The sequence below is a fragment of the Mirounga leonina genome, unplaced genomic scaffold (assembly GCF_011800145.1).
Source record: "Mirounga leonina isolate KUSES-001 unplaced genomic scaffold, KU_Mleo_1.0 Mir_174, whole genome shotgun sequence".
Lineage (NCBI taxonomy): Eukaryota > Metazoa > Chordata > Mammalia > Carnivora > Phocidae > Mirounga > Mirounga leonina.
The window spans coordinates 76,428,326-76,448,337 of record NW_023270451.1 but is presented as its reverse complement, the minus strand read 5'-3'; the positions used below and the strand labels follow the sequence as shown (position 1 = coordinate 76,448,337).

The 20,012-nt window shown below is 50.3% G+C and overlaps 1 protein-coding gene across 3 annotated transcripts in view; it reads left to right on the top strand.

Annotated features, from left to right (window-relative positions):
• HIPK2 (homeodomain interacting protein kinase 2) overlaps positions 1–20,012 on the top strand; it is a 177,324-nt gene that overhangs the window by 147,203 nt on the left and 10,109 nt on the right. For all 3 annotated transcript variants that reach the window (XM_035021213.1, XM_035021215.1, XM_035021214.1), the window contains exons 12-14: positions 2,049–2,330; positions 12,377–12,621; positions 18,646–18,800. In XM_035021213.1, coding sequence (XP_034877104.1) covers positions 2,049–2,330; positions 12,377–12,621; positions 18,646–18,800 — 682 coding nt within the window. The remainder of the gene's footprint in view (positions 1–2,048; positions 2,331–12,376; positions 12,622–18,645; positions 18,801–20,012) is intronic.

Below are 20,012 nucleotides of genomic sequence, written 5' to 3'. Positions count from 1 at the left end.
TCAAACACTTCCAAAGGGTGACTTTTACTGTATGTAAATTATACCTCAATAAACGTGTGTTTTAAAAAGATAAGAGATCTCCAAATTAAAAAAAAAAAAATTGAGATCAAGATCCTGTGGCTGCAGAATTGCTCCTGCATTTTTCTCCAGAGTCCCTGACTTGGAGGCACTTACTTGCTTATTGGAATAGGTTAATCAAGACCAAAAATCCAGTACGTAAAATGTCTAGTGACTTTTGGTTTCCTACTTCCTCATTTAACCAGGTGCCAAAAATTAGGCTTGCCTTTTTTTCATTCTCCTTTGAAGATTAACCCAGGAGCTGACTTCCTTCGAGTTGTCGTTCTTCTTCAAGATTCCTTATTTGGGCGTTTCTGACAACTCTGGGACATTCATCTCAGATTTGTGGCAGCCCTGTGACAACACAGCCTTGTCATTATTAGATTGGCTGGCAACAGAGGCCACCATCTCAACCCTTTGCTCTATCATGCCCAGCCGTGTGGGTGGTCACACAGAATACCAGTCTGACCCTGGGCTGAGCTTAGCATCCTCATGGCTCACCTTGTCAAGTAGGGACAGTAAGAACTCTTAGCCTCCCAACCTGTTGACAGGTCCCTCCCTGTTGCCCACTCACCACCCAGCTGGCTTTATGAAGGCTCATTGCCAGTACACTTCAAGATCAATATAATTATACTGAAAGTTTTGTATTTGCCTATTTTTAAGACCAATGCCTTAAGCAAAACAGAAGGCTCTCCCTTGTTGGGTGGTGCAGCCAGGCACCCTTTTCTTTTAACAATGCCAAGTGAAGATATTTTAACTGCTGAAGTAGTGAAAACATAATCTCAAAATTGCAACATAGTAACAATAACAAATGTATGGGTTTATGCTAAGTGCAAACAGTGGAACAATCTTATCAGTAAAACTTATTGCCAGCCCCCAGAAAGGAACAAGCAACACATCTGACACTAGCTGTATAGAAAATTAAATAAATCTACAGAATTATTTTCATCTTCCTGCCTTCCTTTTAGCTAGGAAGTACTAGAATCTCTAAGGACATATAAGATTCTTAGAAATTTCATTGGGCTCTCGCTGTATGGATACAACCAAGGTCAGCAAAGGTGGGGAGGGGGATGGGAAAACATAAGGTATGTTTTTCCCGTAAGTTAGCAGAAACTACGTTTGCTAATTTTTTTTTAAAGATTTTATTTATTTGACAGGGAGAGAGGACAAGCAAGGGGAGCGGCAGGCAGAGGGAGAAGGAGGAGCAGGCTCCCTGCTGAGCAGAATGCCTGACGCAGGGCTCGATCCCAGGACTCTGGGATCATGACCTGAGCCGAAGGCAGACACTTAACCGACTGAGCCACCCAGGCCCCTCATACATTTGCTAACTTGATAAGGAATTTTGAGTCGATCAAAATCAAGATTAAAAGGTCCCTATTTAAGTACACCTTTTCCTCTTGCGTTTTGCCCGCGTTTTCTCATTACAGTTCAAACAGACTGGTAAACTTCCTGTGAGGCTCAGGTATCAAAGACATGAGTGTTTTAGTTTCATAAGTTGCAAAACAGCCATTAGCAAGGAAACCAGAGCTTTATGTGACAAATAACATTTCTTTCAAGTCCCTTTAGGACAAGACCCATGTACATTTGGAGAATGACAGGACAGAGTTTAGGAAGTCAGGCCTTGACCCTGAAGACAGTGGGGGGGGGGTGCTGCAGTGGGGCAGACAACCTTGAGACCCTGGGCACTGCATCTGCCCCCAAGGACCAGCCCAGTCCTTGGGCACAAGCCCTCTCCCTCTCCTCAAACCCCTTTCTCCTGCTGGGAACAGGCACATGGCCCCAGACCAGAGCCCAGAGAAGGTCAGGTCCCTGCCGCCACATGTGTAGCAAGCCACTGAAAGAATGAGCTCAAGAGGCGGCCACTTTTGCAGTTACAGAAAACATCTGAGTGCCCTGAACTTCTAACTTGGCGAAGCTGGTGTCCCTAGGCAGTTGCGCTCCTTGGCAGGAGCTGCGGGGCCTCCCTGAGCTGTGTGGCTTTGTCGTTACAGAAACGTCTCCACCTGTGAGGTGTCCTCCTCACAGGCCATCAGCTCCCCTCAGCGGTCCAAGCGCGTCAAGGAGAACACGCCTCCCCGCTGCGCCCTGGTGCACAACAGCCCGGCCTGCAGCTCCTCCGTCACGTGCGGGTGGGGCGACGGGGCCTCCAGCACCACCAGGGAGCGGCAGCGGCAGACGATTGTCATTCCTGACACCCCCAGCCCCACGGTCAGCGTCATCACCATCAGCAGCGACACGGATGAGGAGGAGGAACAGAAGCATGCCCCCACCAGGTGAGGCCGGGCCACCTGGAGACTTCCAGGAAGGAGCAGGACCGGGGTGCTCTGTGTGCTCACACAGACAGTGCTCTGTGGATCTGGGCCCCTTTCCATCATCGGACATGATGATCTCTGTCGCCTGGCCCCTCCATTTGCGTTTTGCCGTGGCCTAGAGTCCTAAAGTGATTGCAAGGGAATGTCCAACAGATTTTCCATATTTGTTCAATGCCAAAAGAATTGTGAATCACTTTGGTAGTGAAAAATAGTTATAGGCCCTATACATTCGGGGGACTTGAGACCGATTATACACAGTGCCAGTGTATGTCAACTCCTGTAAGCGTAAAAATCTCTACCCTGGGCGGTTGAATTTATTCCCAGTTGGTCAGGATATTTTTCTAGCATCGCCTTGGCTCTCTCAGAATTCAAAATAATTGTCCAATTAATCAGAAATTTCTGTGTCTGATTAACCCAATCTTTCAAACTGCCAGTTGGCTCTTCACCCAGAGAGCATTACTGTTTATTCCAAAGTAGTAAGAACTCATTTTACTCTGTGTGTGCTTCCTGGGAAGGGGAAAGGAATATTTATTACATTTGCAAGACTATTAACCCTGGCGCCAAGGCCTCTTTTCCTACATTCTCCAGCCAAACTTCAACGGAGTGCGGTTTGTACTTGGGCTACCTGCTGAGCCCCTGGACCAGGCCCCTCTGGAACAGTCAGTCCCCTGGCCTTTTGCAGCCCCAGGGGCCCCGGGGCCTTGTAGATCCCAAAGCCTCACAACCCCAGCTGCCATTGGGACCAAGAGTCAGGGAAGGGGGAGGCCGGCCACTGCTGAGCCCATCTCTGGCAGCCAGCACGTGTACCGGGACCTGAGGCGAAGCTTAACGTTCACAGGCCCCAATTACTAATTCCTGATTGGATACAATGTCACCAATTAGTAATCACAAATTTTCTTGATGAAATAATAAATTCTCACACCTGAAATCATTAGCAAGTGTACAGATAGGCTAATTAAAACACTCTCGCTATAGCTATCCCTGCAGGCTGTCCCCTTCCCATCTTTAGAATAAACTCAGTATTTTGCTTTCTTTTTCATGAGAGAGCTAGTATATGTCTCATTCCAGTGTCCCCTTTCCCTGTTTAGTGTCTCAGCCTGGTCTTCACTGTGTCTCAGAAAAGAATGTAGTAGAGCCCTTCTGGGACTGGTGTCAGTCCCTTTTTTGATAATAACCCCATGTTGAGTCAATACTCCGTCCTCCCCCGCATCTCATGCCCCCCAGCCCAGGAATATCATGGGCTCAGGTGGTCCCATCACAAAGAGAAAGGCTTCTCCCAGCCCAGGGCAGCCTGTCCCCATGTTTGTAGCATGGGCCATAAAACGGGCTGAGCAGCCCCCACAGCCCTTTGCTACAACTGGGAAAAAGAAAAAGCAATTTAAAAATCTGACAATCAACTAGATTGGATTATCGTTTTTGAAGTACGAGGTTTGAATTGACACAGAGCCTCAACGTATGTGCTCAGGAGAGAACTGAACAGCATGTCTGAGGAAAAGGGAGGATGAGAAAGCGATCTCTCCACCAATCAGACGGCTGCCAGGGCCGAGCACTGCGCCAGGCCAGAGCGCAGACTGCTTCCCCAGTGGTCCCCAAAGCCCCGGAAAGACACCGAACTGAAATTCTTGGCAGCATGTAAGGACCTCATTGTAAATCAGCTGAGACAGAGGGGAGGGCAGGGAACGAGCCAATGGGCAGGCACTCGTGTGAGGGACAAGCACCAGTAAGTGACGGTGGGCTGCTGAGGACCGGAGCTTCATAAACTGGAAAATGCAGCGACCTGCCTGAGACATTACACCGAACGCAGGAAGCTGCAGATTGAGGCCAGAGAGTTATCGTGAAGGCTTCCAGCTGTCCGGTTGTGACAGGAAACTCAAAGAAAGAGATAATCATGTTTTCTGGAGAGATCAAATGACTGTTGGCCTTAAAAAAATGTTTCAAGACCCAAGAAGATAGGAAAGCGTATTTGAGCCTGAGTAGGATCACACAGAAACCCGTAGCTGTTTTATTTATAAACCACTGTATAATGTATTCATGTTATTGTGACTACCTTTTGGAGTGAGAGAAGAACGGGGAGGAAATATGATTACTCGTTCTTAAAAATCAGAATAATCATAAAGTGTAACACAGTAAATATTTATTGGCCCCGCCAGCGTGAGATACTATGCTAGGCACTGCAGGTGTTACATAAATAAGGTAGACAGTCTCTGTCCTCAGGAGGTTTGCAGGGTAATAAGCGAGATACGACTTGTACAAATCATAACACAAAATGGAATACCAGCCCCATAAAAACCAGCAGAGTACTGTGGATGTTCAAAGGGAAAATAGCTTGAGGAAATAGAGGTCAGAGGTCTAAAGGGTGTAGATAAATAGGAGAGAGGGTGAAATTGCGAATTCCAGCGAGGTGGGTGGGAGAGCTGGAGCCTCAGAGGTAGGCTGGCAGGATCCAGAGCACAGAGGGGCAGCTGATTCAAGGGCAAGTGCGAGGCAAGGACCACAGGGATTTCAGAATGGAAAGGGGATTGGAGGGTCTCCCCTTCAGTGAGGGTGGTCCGCTTCAGGAGATACCTGACCCCCGATATTTGGCGCTGTTCGTTGCCGGAGCAGAAGGATGGTCAGCAGCTCCTACTTTGTGAGGAGGACCCCAGAGCATGAGGGGCAGGCTGGGGAGAGCAGATTAAAGGGGAGGGGGGTCCTGACAAACCTTCACTGAGTGTTCTCATTTGCACTGTCCTGTGCATCATTTGATGGGGGGTACAAGGCAAGTAGTTCTCCCATTTGATAGGTGAGGAAGCTAAGACCCAGGAAGGGTAGGTGACTCAGCCCCGATTGATGAAGATTCTAAGTAACAGAATCGGGAATCGGGTCCCCTGCCATTGAAAACACGGCAGTCTTGATTATTAGCAAAAATAACTGATTTCTCTTCAGTCATGAGTTTGACAAAGATAAACTCTGTCCTGCCCCCTCCTCCGGCCACCACCATGCTCTCACACGGTCACGTCCACAGTCTGTTCACCGAGCCCCGACCTGGTGCCACGCATTAGTCAGCAAGAGGGTAGAAGTCAGCTCTTCTCATTCTTCGAGAAGATGCTTTAAAGTGAGGAGGTCAACAAAACCCCGCCACCTGCTTTTCCTCAGTGAGTTGCTGTTGGAATAGGGGGCCCTGTGGGCATGGCTGGAGAATTGGTCTAAAGATAGAAAAACCAAACTGGTATTTTTCTGGGTCGCCCAGGATGAGGTCGTAGAACGAGTCCTATTTTAAATATTTATAAAATGATTTTGATTAGAGGAGCACCTGACTGTGCTGAATAAGCCATCTTCTCTCCCTTGAAATCTCCTCGGACCAAGTTTATTGGTCCATGTCTTATTATTCAGACCCTTTGCCAACCCGGCCTTGCACTGAAACTGTCCTTCAGAGGCAGTACCACACGACCTCTGGGCATGGGGGTAATTTTTAAAGTGCGTCACCAAAGCGGCTCTTGTCAACTGACCAGGTAGAAACCATTTTGTCCAGTGTTCTTATTCACTCATTTATTCGTTCACTTAATTACCTGGATATTTCTGGAAGACGTGGGGCACAGCTACTTTTGGCCTCACTTGGCACGTGTGAGTAGCCGCTCCTGAGTACCACCGCCAGGGTTGCCAAAATGTAAACTTTAAGAAAGTTGATTCATTCATATCACTCGGTATTTTTTTTTTTTAAGATTTTATTTATTTATTTGACAGAGACACAGCGAGAGCGGGAACACAAGCAGGGGGAGTGGGAGAGGGAGAAGCAGGCTTCCCGCCGAGCAGGGAGCCCGATGTGGGGCTCGATTCCAGGACCCTGGGATCATGACCTGAGCTGAAGGCAGACGCCTAACGACTGAGCCATCCAGGTGCCCCATCACTCGGTATTTTAAACAGGGATCACTCTTAAAATGGTTTTGTAAAAAATATCTGACCCTTCATGTTCTTCTTTATACTACATTGAAAATCTCGAGCAATTACTCTCTTTAAAAGGCATAGTCAGGACACTGATAAACTGCTGCTCAAAAGACTTGGGCCTGGAAAAGTGGACATCTGCTTCCCAGAGGGCAACACGCTCCTTTAGGATTACACGGGCCAAGTCGACTCCAGGCGGACCCCGTGTCCATGGCCGGCCACCTGCAACCCCGTCACTCCTTCCGTCCGCTCCTGGTTTGTAAGCCTGAGTGAAGAAACGGGAGCCTGGCACACGGTATCATCTGAGGGGGCTTTGTTGTTCTGCAGTGTTAAGTTGCAGTATACCCCAGGGCTGAAGGAGAGTTCAAGCATCTTGACTCCTCTCGGGAGACGGAAGGATGGCTGGTCAAGCTGACTCCACCGCCTCCTCTTCACATCCTCCTTTGTTCCTTCAGAACACGCCTGCGGGTTGAGTAGAGTGGTGAAGGGGCTGTGTTTTGAAGAAGAGACACTATGCCCAGCAGCCTGTCCTGATGCTGCAGCACATTCCAGAGCCGTCGCTGACACAGCGCAGCTCCGCGGGGCAGAGGGAGAGGGGGCGGGAAAGGGCCTGGCACCACAGGGCAGAGCGGTGCTCAGCCGCTGGATTGCGGACAGAGCTGGAAGAAGAAAGAACAAGCGCTTCTGCAGCGGGGCGGTGGGGGTGGGCTCCTTCCATGCCTTGCTTCGGATTTCTCTAGAAGATCGTCATGTACGACAGTCCTCCTGGCGATATGTACATGTGTGAGAGAGAGAGACATACAGGCAGATATCACACTGGGTGGATAATAGAACTTAAATAGAATGTATGCACCAAATTTAAAATGTAGATTTTTTCTCACTCATGGCTTTAAATTGGGAGCTGTATACCACATCGGAAGGAGCACATTGGCCTGGAGGCATCGGCTTTTGGCCCCTCTCCTCACAAGGCTCAGGGCACTGAGCCGCGTATTTCTAATTGGGTGGAGGGGGAGGGGAGCAGGACGACGAGCCATACGCATCCCCCGTGAAGGTTGGGGGGGACAGCAGATGTCACGTCCATCAGCTGAGACAGCCGTCCCTGTGCACAGCCCCGTGCCCCGTTCTTAGGGAAGACCCCTGGCACCGGAACCAGAAGGAGGAGTTACAGTTAGTTAACGTTTTCACTGCTTGTGGGTAGGAAGGGGGAGGTTAACGGAAACGATACGGCACAGTGATTCAGTGAGTGCAAGCTCAGGATAACTCAACAGCAAAGAAACATAACCTGACTACAAAGCAGGCTAAGGATTGAATAGCTATTTCTTAACAGAAGATTCATAAGTGGCCAACAGCTATATGAAAAACTCCTCAGCATCACTCATGATCAGGGAAACACAAATCAAAACCACAGTATCCCCTTATACCTGTCAGCACAGCTGTTATCAAAAGAACAAAAGATAAGAAGGTGTGGACGAGAATATGGGGAGATTAGAGCCCTTGCGCACCGTTGGCGGGAATGGAATGCGAACTGGTGCAGCTACTATGAGAAACAGTATGGAGGTCCCTCAGAAAAATTAAAAATAGAGCTACCATTGATCCAGCAGTCTCACTTCTAAGTGTTTATCCAAACGAGTGAAACCAGGACCGAAGAGATAACTGTACTCCCACGTTCATCACGGCATTATTCGCAACAGCCAAGGTGTGTCCATCAGATGAGTGGACAGACGAGTGAGTAAAGAAAGCGGAGCACACAGTGGAATGCTAGTCAGCCTTAAAGAGAGGGAAATTCTGCAATATGCAAAAAACCTCTCAACACGAGATTTCTAAAATAGTCGAGTTCGTAGAATCAAGCAGTGGGATTTCCCTCACCAGTGGTTTGAGTTAAGCAATACCTACACCTGTAGTCAGCAACACTGTACCGTATACTTACTTTTGTTAAGAGGGTGGTGGATCTCCTGTTAAATATTCTTACAGTCAGTAGTGTAATGCTCTTTACTGCCCAGTCTTGCAGTGAGGATCGGGGGGACCGTGTCTACGAAACACTTTGACCAGTAGTTGTGCATCCAGTAAATGTTGCCTATGGTTATTAATCAGTGTTGTAGTAAGAAAAGAGTGGTGTTTCTCACATACAGCATTGGCTATGGAATCAGAGCAGTGAAGGAAGTCACATACAAAGTTGATTGGTGGAGATGAGTTTTGACCCCCGTCTTGAAGGATGGGGTTGACTGAGATTGGCAAAAAGAAATCAGAAACACATTCCAGGTAGGGCCCTACAGGGCAGGAGTCACAGGCTCGTGTCCACTCCTCCAGCAGGGTTTCCTCCATCGGGGCTGGTTTCTGTACTTCCAAGCTCTTTATTTCTTTCCATCATTTTAAAATGATGAAAATCAGCTATCGCCATGACAACACAAAGCAATTTGTGAACTCTGGACGCTTTGTTCTTTACTCAGAAGCGGTGTTCTGCCGAGGACACTTAAGGAAATATTTCTCGTTCTACTCCTCTCTCTCTGTCTCAGTTCCATTACCCAGTTCATAATGAGATTGATAAACTATCAATAATAATTAGACACTGTAGTGGAATGAATCCCAGTAGAGTCAATACATACGAGCCAGAAGAATCTGTAGCAGTAATGTCAAATGTGTGCTCATTTTAAAGTGACTCATTTAACAGCTTCCCATTTGTTATTGAATCTGCATAGTGTATTCGGGCAGAGCACAGAGATTTTTAACAGTAGAAGAGATTAAAAACAGAGCCATCAAATTAATTCGCCTTTTCCACCTGTCACAGGCAAATCCAAAAAGATAGGTAAATTAGCCCTGGACTGTGTTGTTACCTCTTTGCTCATTAGGCATGATAAGCTCTGAAAACAAAGGATGGGACCCATGAACTGTTCATAGAGGTTTTATCCTACACTCCTTGATAGATATTAAGACACTGACATGCAGGATCCTCAGCCTCTGGAGGAAAGGCTCACTACCTGTTGGGTTTTCATCAGGAGATAGCCCTAACTTCTCACAGGTCGTCCAAACTAAGCTGTCAACTGTTGCAAGACTCTTACTAGCAAGCCGTCCTTTGGTGACCAGAAGCTCACTTATTCACAAAGTGGCCCATTGTATGTTTAGATTCTTATTCACACTGAGCTGAAGCTTCTCCACAATTTCCAAATTTGAATTTTATTACAGCTGGGCTGTGTGTATGTATATGTTTAATTTGCTCATTTCCTAAACAACTCAGAACCTGAGGAAGATGTGGTCGGCAGGAATTGGCCAGGTCTGGGTCTACATGTAAGGTACACTTACTGTAGACATTTATTTCCTCTCTAAATTAGGAGTAAACCAAATCCTTTATGGGACCCTCCCAGTAGGATCCTTTCATGCCACTTTCCCTAATAGATTTCAAAGCAGGCTGGAAGTGGAGGGACGTCCAGGGTCACACTAATATCCAGGCCACTGTCCAGGGTCACACCAGTGAATGGACAGTGGAGCCAGGACTAGAACACCTAGACACATTTGGAAGCCAACCTCTGTTCTTCATGTGGGGTCAACCACCCGCAGACTGCGCCGCTGTGTATGTGGGTTAGTTACACAGACCTGGCTGTGGCAGAAGCTGAGAGTGAAGGACAGGGCAGCACATTTCCCCGCAACCCCTCCGGAACTGGGCGCTGTAGGGAGTCACAGCCTCGGGGGCCTCTTCCCCTGGTCCTGGGGACCGTTTTGTGATGGTGTATGCATGGGGGGAGAGAGGAGCCCTAGGTTAAGTCCACCTTTGGGCTGTTGTGCATAATGCTGCTGTGAACACTGGCGTACGAGTATCTGAGTCCCCACTCCGATCCTTTGCACGAGTACCTAGGAGGGGCATTGCTGGGTCCTAGGGTAATTCTGTGTGTAGCTTTTTGAGGAAAAAGCGTATGGGTTTTTTGTATTTCAACTGTTACAAGTGGGAAGCATAGGTCTTTATTAATTAAAAGGTATCTATTTTATCAAAGTGAATGTGAAGAGCTGTAAATATATGCAGTCAATCCATTCCTCACCTTCCTTTGAGTCCCTAACAATTGTCATCAGTACAACTTATTTGACAGTTCATCATAGAAGGCTTTGTGACATCCATTATTCTCTTTAACCGATTATTTTAAAGCTTTTACTGTTTAACTTGTCATGTTTTTATACAGTCCCCCACTGAAATTTTAATCACCTCGAGGGCAGAGGCATGTATTATATCTCTTTGAACAGGAATTCCCCATAGCACCTACCACAGATCTCCAAGATATCTAATGAGTTTTCATTTCTTTCATATCAGTCTTCTGGTTTATTCATAGACTAGAAACTTCTCCATCAAATCCATACCTTGATAGAATCCACTTTGCCTGGATCTGTTTTGGCAAACCTGTTTTCACATGTTAAAGGAGGTAACACGACCAGTAACAATGATAATAGCAGCTAACTTTTATACGCTCACTACACGTCAGACACTCTTCAAAGCACTTCCGTGTGTGTTCTCGCTTCTCAAAGTCAGCCTATGTATGGAGGTACCGTCGTTATCCACGTTTGACCGATAAGGAGACAGCCACTCAGAGGTTGAGTATCTAGTTGCCCAAGGCCACACAACCAGCAGGTGCTGAAGGTGGGCCTCTGGCTACAGGGCCCATATTCTGAGCCACAGACATGGTTAGGGAGGGACCTTCTACCCTACAGCAAGAAGGACAAAATGTGCAGCCGCTGGAAGAATTATTCAGCCCAGATGTCAGTGGTGCCAGGCTTTGGGGAGCAAGGGGGTTCAGACCTTCTGCAGGCTCACCTCCCAGCCCCTCCAGCCTTTTGTAGGTCCTTCCACTTAACCGGCTTTCCAGGGCTCTCGAGCTTGCCCACTGCTCTGCTGCCCTTAGGGTGGCAGAGATCTATCTTGGAAAGAGTCTGGCCTGTGACTGGCCGCGTGACCTTCAGCGAGACACCTGGGGGAGGGGGGTTGTGGTTCCATTAGGCGCTCCATAAATAGCAGCTGCTTCTTTTAGCAAATTAGTTGGAAACTGACCATCTTATGTAGGCAGTCGATATTTCTTAAAAATAGATGATCAATATACAAAAATAGATGCAAATCCATTTTTAAAACCTTCACAATAAGCAAATTCCATATCCATCATTCCACCAGCCTGTCCTGGAGGCAGACAGAATTGGTTCCCAGAGGAGCCGCACCAACATAAATATCTCAGGAAAGAAAATGCGCTGGCCACAAGCCATCCAGAGCTCGTTCCTCCCAATGAGCGTAGAACGAAGTCTCAGATACAGGAGGAAAAGAGATTCTGAGCAACTCTCTTGTAGGCATCATCCCCGTGGGGGCCCTTCTGACCTCCCCTAGACACAATGCCGTCCCCTCCCTGGTCCTTGGCCCTGGCTGGGGGGAAGCTTCGGGGGGCCAGGCCTCCCCCTGCGAAGGGGACTCTCAGACGTCTGGGTGGCCTGCGCCATCATCACACATAATACCCCACAGCACAGACGTGGCTGAGGGTGTCCCGTCCAGCTCCCGATCTCTCTCTCCCAGCATGTCTGAACCGTGTTGTGTGTGGTCAGCCTCTCAGGGCCTCGCTCTTCATCCACCCCTCTCTCTGCATCCTGCTTCCTCTTGGATGTTTCGCTCCCTCCTGCTTGAGTTCGCTGATCTCCCAGGCCCTGAGCCTAAGCTGATGGGCGCGCCCCTCCCAGACCAGGGCCTCAGGCTGTGGGGTCTCGCTGGGCTTTCTCTGCTTACTGAGATGTCCCCTCCTGGTGACTCAAAGGGACTGCCACACAGCTGTGGGCTACAGGTGCCTCCCCTGCAGGTATGCTGAGCTCTGCTGCAGGGGGAGAGCCCAGGGCCACCTGGAAGCATCTCCCCTGGTTCCAGAAGCACCTGTGGGCCCAGCTCCAGCCCCTTTCTCCTGTCTTCACATGTCCCCCCGCTGCTGGTTGGACGGGTGATGCTTGTGTGCCTAGTCTCCCCTCCCCTGTCTCAGAGCACCGAGAGGGGGCTTCTCACACAGCCAGTTCTGGAATGCTGCTTGCTGTCTCACTTCACAGCCGCCTCACGATTCTGATTTCTCCCTTTCCGTTTTCAGCACCGTCTCCAAGCAGAGAAAAAACGTCATCAGCTGTGTCACGGTCCACGACTCTCCCTACTCTGACTCCTCCAGCAACACCAGCCCCTACTCCGTGCAGCACCGTGCTGGGCACCACACCAACACCTTTGACACTAAGGGGAGCCTGGAGAACCACTGCCCTGGGAACCCCCGAACGATCATCGTGCCACCCCTGAAAACCCAGGCCAGCGAAGTGTTGGTGGAATGTGATAGTCTGGTGCCAGGTAATTGGGGGCCGGGGGAGGCCAGGAACACCTCTCTGCCTCTCTGCATGCTGGTTTTCTTGTTGTGTTGTGTGAGAGCTAATGAGCCCCGGGTTATTGTAGCTCCTTACCCAAGGATTTCGCTCAAGTAGCCAGGGTAGGATTCCGCTTAACATCACGTTGTATAAGCAGTGTTTTAACTTTTTTATTTCTGTAATGAATACCTTGCTGACTTGACAGCGGCTCTCCCACTGACTAGGTTGATAAAAAATATGAAATAAAAGCCACCCAGCTCCCTATTTGCTGGTCTGGGATGACACCTGGCTTAGGGAGATCCTGACCGAGTTGAACAGCTTCCTGTGTGGAAAGAACCTTCTCCGAGTGTTGGCAGGTGAAGGTGACGTAGGCTTACCTCGGCATCCCCTCAGAGCTCACTGTTGGGAGGAGAGGTCATAGCGAGTGTGCTTGTCTCCTCACATGCTGCTTGAGTAAAAGGAGTCCTTCCATTCTGTGAAGGCCTAGACTCTAGAATAAAGGCTGAGAGCGTAACCTTCCAAATACACTTAGTGGCTCCCCCCAGATTTGGTAGTACCTCTTCAGTGACTCCCTTGTTCATGCTCACCAGTGGAAGAATTTAGGGAGTAAACCGGAAGCCATCTGCTTTTCTGCACAAACCATCACCAGCCCATCCAAGGCAGACAGCACCTTCACGATAGCACTATTTAGGAGGAAAGACGTACAAACTGCCAAAGAAGATTTTGTTTAGATTCAGGGAGCTATTCATCAGGAAGGACCCCCGTCTGTGTCACCTGCTGCAGGAGACCTTGGAACCTTCTTGGGGTGGTCACCACACGTAAGACCCACTAGGCATGGGCCATTCAGGTTCTGCCGCTGAGAGTGACCTGAGGGTGAAGAGCAGAATTCAGGATGGGGTCTTTAGGGACTTTTCTAGCCCAGTGCCATAGGCGAGCCCACATAGTGTGGGACACAAGGACATCTCTTTCCAGAACCTTCTTTCTCTTACCAGGCAAGGGTTTCAGTAGAAACCTTGGCAGGAAGGGATACTCTCTAGAACCGGTAAGGCAAACAAAGCTGTTCACCCAGGAGACAGGACTCCTTAGAGCAGGGGCCCTCATACTTTTCTGCTCATATATCCCTTAAGTAATTGTTTAACACTATATCCATTGCACGTTTTTAAGTTTAAATATTGGCAAAGGATATCATTTTTGTCATGTTATATGTTGTGTCACTGTTGAAGTACTTTGAATATGTGTGTCAAAACCTCAGAGCTACAGAGTCAACTCATCCAATACGTGGGGACACTGCCTTGTCCCCTCATGAGCAGCCACTCCTTGTCATCAGCCAGGCAGCCAAGCTGATTCACGTCTGTCAGAACTGGCTTCCCTGTAACAGCCACCTCACCTCTGAATTTTGTTTCGTGAATGGACGGATAGAGTAGGGACTTTCCAAAGCATCTGTAGCCTGAATACGATAAGACTGGACAGCCTTGAGTTGTTCTTACCCAAGATGGCCTGGCTTTGCTAGCAAGGGACTGTCCGTCCCTTGGGAGCTGGTCATCTTTTTCACACCTTGAGGTGGTGCACCATGTTAACTTCCCAGAGAGTGAGAAGCAATGGGAGACACGTGGATGTGAGAGAGAAGGTGGGAAAGGAAAACCAATAGACGCTAGTGCTGGTGAATCTATTCAGGAAAAGATAACATTTGCAAAATCAGGATCTGGAAATTCACCCTTTAAATTTTTATTGCCATGTACCCTCAAGTCTTCAGGAAGCCCTCCACGTGCTGGCTTAAATTGCAGCTGGCTCAGTCAGAAAAGTGTGCGACTCTTGATCTCGGGGTTGTGAGTTCGAGCCCCATGTTGGGCGTAGAGATGACTTAAAAAAATAAAATCTTAAAAAAAAAGATTGCAGCCTGCGGTGCACAGAGCTGGGTGTAACGGGCTGTCCTGCTTAATTAACAGTAAAGGTCTCAAGACTATGTTGTCGAAACCCTTAAGGAAGCCCGGCCCTTTTATTGATCAGGAAGAGGAGATAGTCCTTCCTCATCTGCAGTCTTAAAAACTCCAAAAACCGGGGCACCTGGGTGGTTCAGTCGGCTAAGCATCTGCCTTGGGTTCAGGTCATGATCCTGTGGGGCTCCCAGCTCAGCGGGGAGTCTGCTTCTCCCTCTGTCCCTCCCCCCACTTGCTGGCGCGCATGTGTGCGCTCTCTCAAATAATTTTTTTTTTAAGTTTAAAAAAAAAACCTTCCGAAATCAAATTTTAAGTTTACAGCAAACTCGGTGGTGGTAGTGAAGCCTGACCTGAACTAGCAAGGGGCCGTTCACAGTCTCTTTGTCATAGGCATTTGTGCCGCTTAGTAAAATATCCTTGGGTTTTGGAGCAGAAACCTTCCTGGCTTTGATTACAAGGTGGTGCTCAAGGTTCTGCTGGGTGTAACCTAATACGTTGAACCTTTCTAAAATCTGAAATCCTGAATTTCAAAAACGTGTGCCTCCAAGGATTTTTAGATCAGGGATTGAGACCTACGGCGCAAGACCATGAGTTTTGTTACATCAAGAACGCCCCTGGGGGCGCCTGGGTGGCTCAGTCGTTGGGCATCTGCCTTCGGCTCAGGTCATGATCCCAGGGTCCTGGGATCGAGCCCCGCATCGGGCTCCCTGCTCCGCGGGAAGCCTGCTTCTCCCTCTCCCTCTCCCCCTGCTTGTGTTCCCGCTCTCGCTGTCTCTCTCTCTGTCAAATAAATAAATAAAAAATCTTAAAAAAAAAAAGAACGCCCCTGTTCCGAGACACCTCGGGGGAACTCTGTAACAGTAATGACCCCTTTAAAATATGGATAATGGTTTATAAGAATTGGCTCAAGCTAGATCTTCTTGAGGTCATCTAGGAATTAACTTTTTTAAGGGTGGCTGGTGCTAAATTTTTCTTGGCCGCTTAAATCAGTGGGAGAGAGTGGCCAGATTTCCGCAGGTTAGAAATCTTGCAGCTTGGAGTTCTGTTGGGCTTTGGTGCTGGTGCCTTTCCATGGACAGCAACACAGCTGTGGGGAGAGTTACTGAAGCTTCAAGGCCACCTAGTCCGGCCCCTAGGGAAGGCAGGCAAAGGGACTGAGGGCCGGCTTTGTCAGCATAGCAGCAGTGTTGCGTCTGGAAACCACAAAGGCAGGAGAGGACAGCTTGGTGAAGCCCGCACTTCCCGCCTTTCGGGTCACATGAACCACCTCCACCGTCGGCCCATTGCGCGTGGGCAGGGGGCCGCTCTGAGCGCTTTCCCCACGGCCTTTCCGCAAGAACTGTGTGATTTCTGAACGGCTGAGAGTCTCTGAGGGATATTTCTGACCGAAAAGGAGAAAAGGGGGGGAAAGTCATTCTCTGCGGTAAGGCTGCTGGTTCTAAAGCAGCCAAGTGCTGCTCTCTCTGGGGGAAGCCCGTGGTGTAATTTTCCGCCGTGAAGAGAGCTCTATTTTCCCCTGTGAGGACATGCTGCACAGTCTTCCTGGTGACACGTAAGAGGCAGGAAGGAACTTCATTCTGGTGCCTGCGCGTCCCCAGCCTGTGGTGTTCGTCAACACTAATATATACCATTCGCTACAAAATCATCCTAGGCTCAGAAACATCAGGAAAGCAGCCTTCCTCAGCGTCCTGGTGCGCACTTGGCCCAGAGAGGCCAAGGTGTGACCTGGTTGCAGCGCCACCCCCACCCCAGCTGGAGCTCCCAGGTGTTCCCTGGGCTCAAGTCAGCATGAATGCTGAGCAGGCCACAGTCCGTTTTCTCGCAGAATTCACCCCTCCTGTGGTTCTCAGTTCGGGAAGGAGCTTTGGGGATTTCTCACATCACCTTCTCAGGTCTCCTGGGTTAGTTGATGTTCTTTGGGAAGGCAACAGAAAGAACTCTCTGCTGCCTTAAGACACATAATTTATTGGAAGGAATTAAGAAGGCTGAGGGAAAAGTTCAACAACCATGTCCTAGGCTGGGCAGGAACCAGAATTCCCAGGACCTGGGCCACTGGTGGCCCGATGCCTGCTTCCTGGAGCACTGCTTCACCCTGACCCAGCGACTCCCAGGCGCCCAGTTTCCCATTTCCATGAGACAGGACTTGGTTGTCCCAGCTTGGAGTGGACACCTGTTCCTTGAGCATCAGCTTTAGCCAGGGGACAGGGCTCAATAACGAAGACATTACCAATAGCTAACACAGCTGATGCTTTTAAGAGCATAACACGTGACGGATACTGAGCGTTCCATATACGTTAACTCATATAAACCTCAGGACGACCCTGTATGTGGTTACCATTATTCTCCCAGTTGCCCAGATACGAAAGTGGAAGCACAGAGCGGTTAACTAACTCAACCGAGGCCATGAGGCTGGACCTCGCAGGAGTCTGGCTCCGCATCCCACCCATACTTGGGAGCACCCTCCCACTCACCTGGTGCAGACAGGACCACTGGGGGCTACCTTGGGAGCCAAGGGCTGTTCCCAGGGTGGCGGATCCTTGAGAGCAGCTGGGCAGGGCTTGACCAGAGAATGTCCCTCGTGGCTCCAGGCCACACCTCAGGAGCTTGACCTTCAGCACTTGCCTTCTGCCACCCTTAGCACTTTATTCATGTCAGCAGGAGGAAATGATTCTCTTCATCTCTTGGTCCCCTGCAGGATCCCCTCCCTTATTTGGGGGCCCCCTGCTCTGACCCAGTCCCCATTCCCTGTCCCCGCAGTGATGATAGCAAGCACATACTGGGCTCTGTCACACCATCTCATCTAAAACTCCTAACCTCTTGCAGACTCAGGCTGTGGATACCTTGAGCTCAAGCTTTCTTTCTCCCTTGAATGTAATTACCACAGAATGCCCAGAGAATTGAAATAGCTGAGAGACAGTATCACCAGCTGGGGCCCAGACAGCAAGCACAGTTTGGGACCTGATACAGAGCAACAAGGACTCCAGCTCCATCCCAGTAACACTGTGGCCGAGTGAAGGGGAGACCCCAAAGCTCTGCCAATAGCCCACATTTGCACTTCTACCATCCCTTACCCGGCAGTGGGTCCCCCAAAGCCCTCCACCCTCCTGGTTTCGGAGGGCCTTTGAGAGTCTGACTCAGTTTGGCTTTTGCACAGCTCCGTATGCCTGGGCCTGGCGGGCTCTCTCCTGGGGTGCTTATTGCTAATACAGATTTCCAGGCACCCCACCATGGGGTTCTAATTTAGTGGGTGGGATGGGAGGACCCCCATGTGCCAATGCACGGTCAGATTGGGGGTCTCTGTGAGGACCCACTGGCTCCCTCCCCAATGAGACCGCTCTCCCTTTCCTGGAGGGGGGCTGCGACCTGTGGGGCAGGGAGGCTCCCCGTGGACTTCAGTGTGCACCCCTAGTGTCCGGTTTCCCAGACCTTCACTCTTCATGTTTCTCTCCCTCAGCAATTAATCAGTGTTCTCTCTTGCTGGCCCCAGCCGTCTCCTCTTTGACTTTGATTTCATCCCCTTGGGATTTGTAATAGAATTGATCCAACCCAGTTACGTCAAGGGCCTGCTCATTGTGATGTGTGCCTCGTTCATGCTTAGCGTCCTCTACCCCAGCCTTGCCCATTTTATCCTAGCGACCATAGGTTGTTTTTTCCTCAGGACGTGTGTGGTCCTTTTCCTGAGGCTCTGTTATCTGTACCCTGCTCATCTGTCACTGCGTCTCTGGATCTCGGCAGACAGCCCTGGACGGGGCCCGAAGAGTTACAGAGACCTCTCCTCCTTTCCTCTGTTACCTCCTTGTGCTTTTCAGTGTCCCCAGACAGAAATTCTAAAGTCCAGCGAGCTGGGACCTGCTCTCAACCGGTGGGACGGGCCAAAGCCCCAGGGAGCCAGTCCAGAGTCTGGGCAGACTCTCAGCTGGGTCTTGGGGAGATGAGGCTGATGTTGATGGGCCGGTCTCAGGAACATGCTCCTCCTTCCTGGAAGACCACCCTTGTTTTCCTAGAGGGGCAGGGTCTTCCGGGCAGTGGAGGGCCTGTGACCAGTCTGTGACCCATGGCTCTTCCCCACACAGTCAACACCAGTCAGCACTCGTCCTACAAGTCCAAGTCCTCCAGCAACGTGACCTCCAGCAGCGGTCACTCTTCAGGGAGCTCTTCCGGAGCCAACGCATACCGGCAGCCGCGGCCGGGACCGCATTTCCAGCAGCAGCCTCTCAATCTTAGCCAGGTGAGTGCCAGCCGACCCTGCCTCCCCGGCCTGCACATCACCCAGATCCCCGCAGTCCGCTGGGGGCCTCCGCTTCCGAGCAGGCGGCCACGGCCGGCCCCCCCCCCCCCCCCCCCGCTCCCAGGGCCGCAGCGCCCTGGTGGCCGGACGGGTCTTCTCGCTGCCTTGGGTTGCCCTGGGGGAAGTTGGTCTCACGGGGTCACGGAGAGCCAGCCGCAAGTAAGATAAGTTGTCTCGTGGCGCAGGGCACTCGGTGGCACAGTGCCAAAGCTTAAAAATAGGGTGACCCACGTCTTGCTCTTTCAGCCTAGCAGAGGCTAAAACACTGTGTCCTGGCCCCGTCAGACCAGGGCACCCGGGAGGACCTGCAGGCTGTTGGGCTGACTGGTTCGTTGCCATGTGGGAGGCCAGGCCACACGCGGGGAACCCCAAAGCAAGGGCAAGAGGGGACTTGGAGCAGTCGGGTGGTGTTGAGATGGGATCATACGTGAAGCAGAGTGTCCTTGGCACAGTGGCTTGTGTGTCCAGGGTCTGCGTCAGGTCTGAATTGCAGAGCGGCCTCGGGGGCCTCTTTCCTCAGAAGCCATGGAAGTGAAATAAATGGGGAGCTTGTGTTCCGAAACCCCGCATCCGAAGCAGTGCGCTTGGTAAACTGAGGCCGCGTCTCTGTGTCGTCAGGACTCCGGTTCTCTGGAAGAGAGGGCTCTTTCATGGGCACCAATATAATTTCAAACAGCAAAGGTTCCAAGAGCCTAGGATTTCAGAGAACAAGATTTTACAGTGAGGGAGAAGGCAGTGATCACTCAAAGAGGGGCTCCGTTGACACTTCACAGCTGCGGTAGGCCCTTAGGAGAGCTCCTGTCTCCTGTTACCTTTTCAAGCTGGCTTGAGCTGCGCGTCATCCAGCCAGGGACTCCGGGGACTCGGGGGACTTGGGAAAGCGTTCCTTTCTCAGTCCAGGCTAATGTTGCTTTCCCAGCCTACGAGGGAGGCATCTTCCCTCCCTCCTGCGGCTTCTGGCCTCCTCCCCTCCTCTCCTCTCCCCCCTCCCTCCTCCCCACTCCCTGGTCCTCTCCCCCTCCATACCCCCACCTCACCTTCCTCCCCTTCCTCTCTTACCCCCTTCTCATTTCTCTCTCTTTCCCTCTTCCCTCCCTACTTCCCCCCTCCCCCTCCCTCCTCCCTCCCACTTCTTCCTCCTCCTTCCCTCCT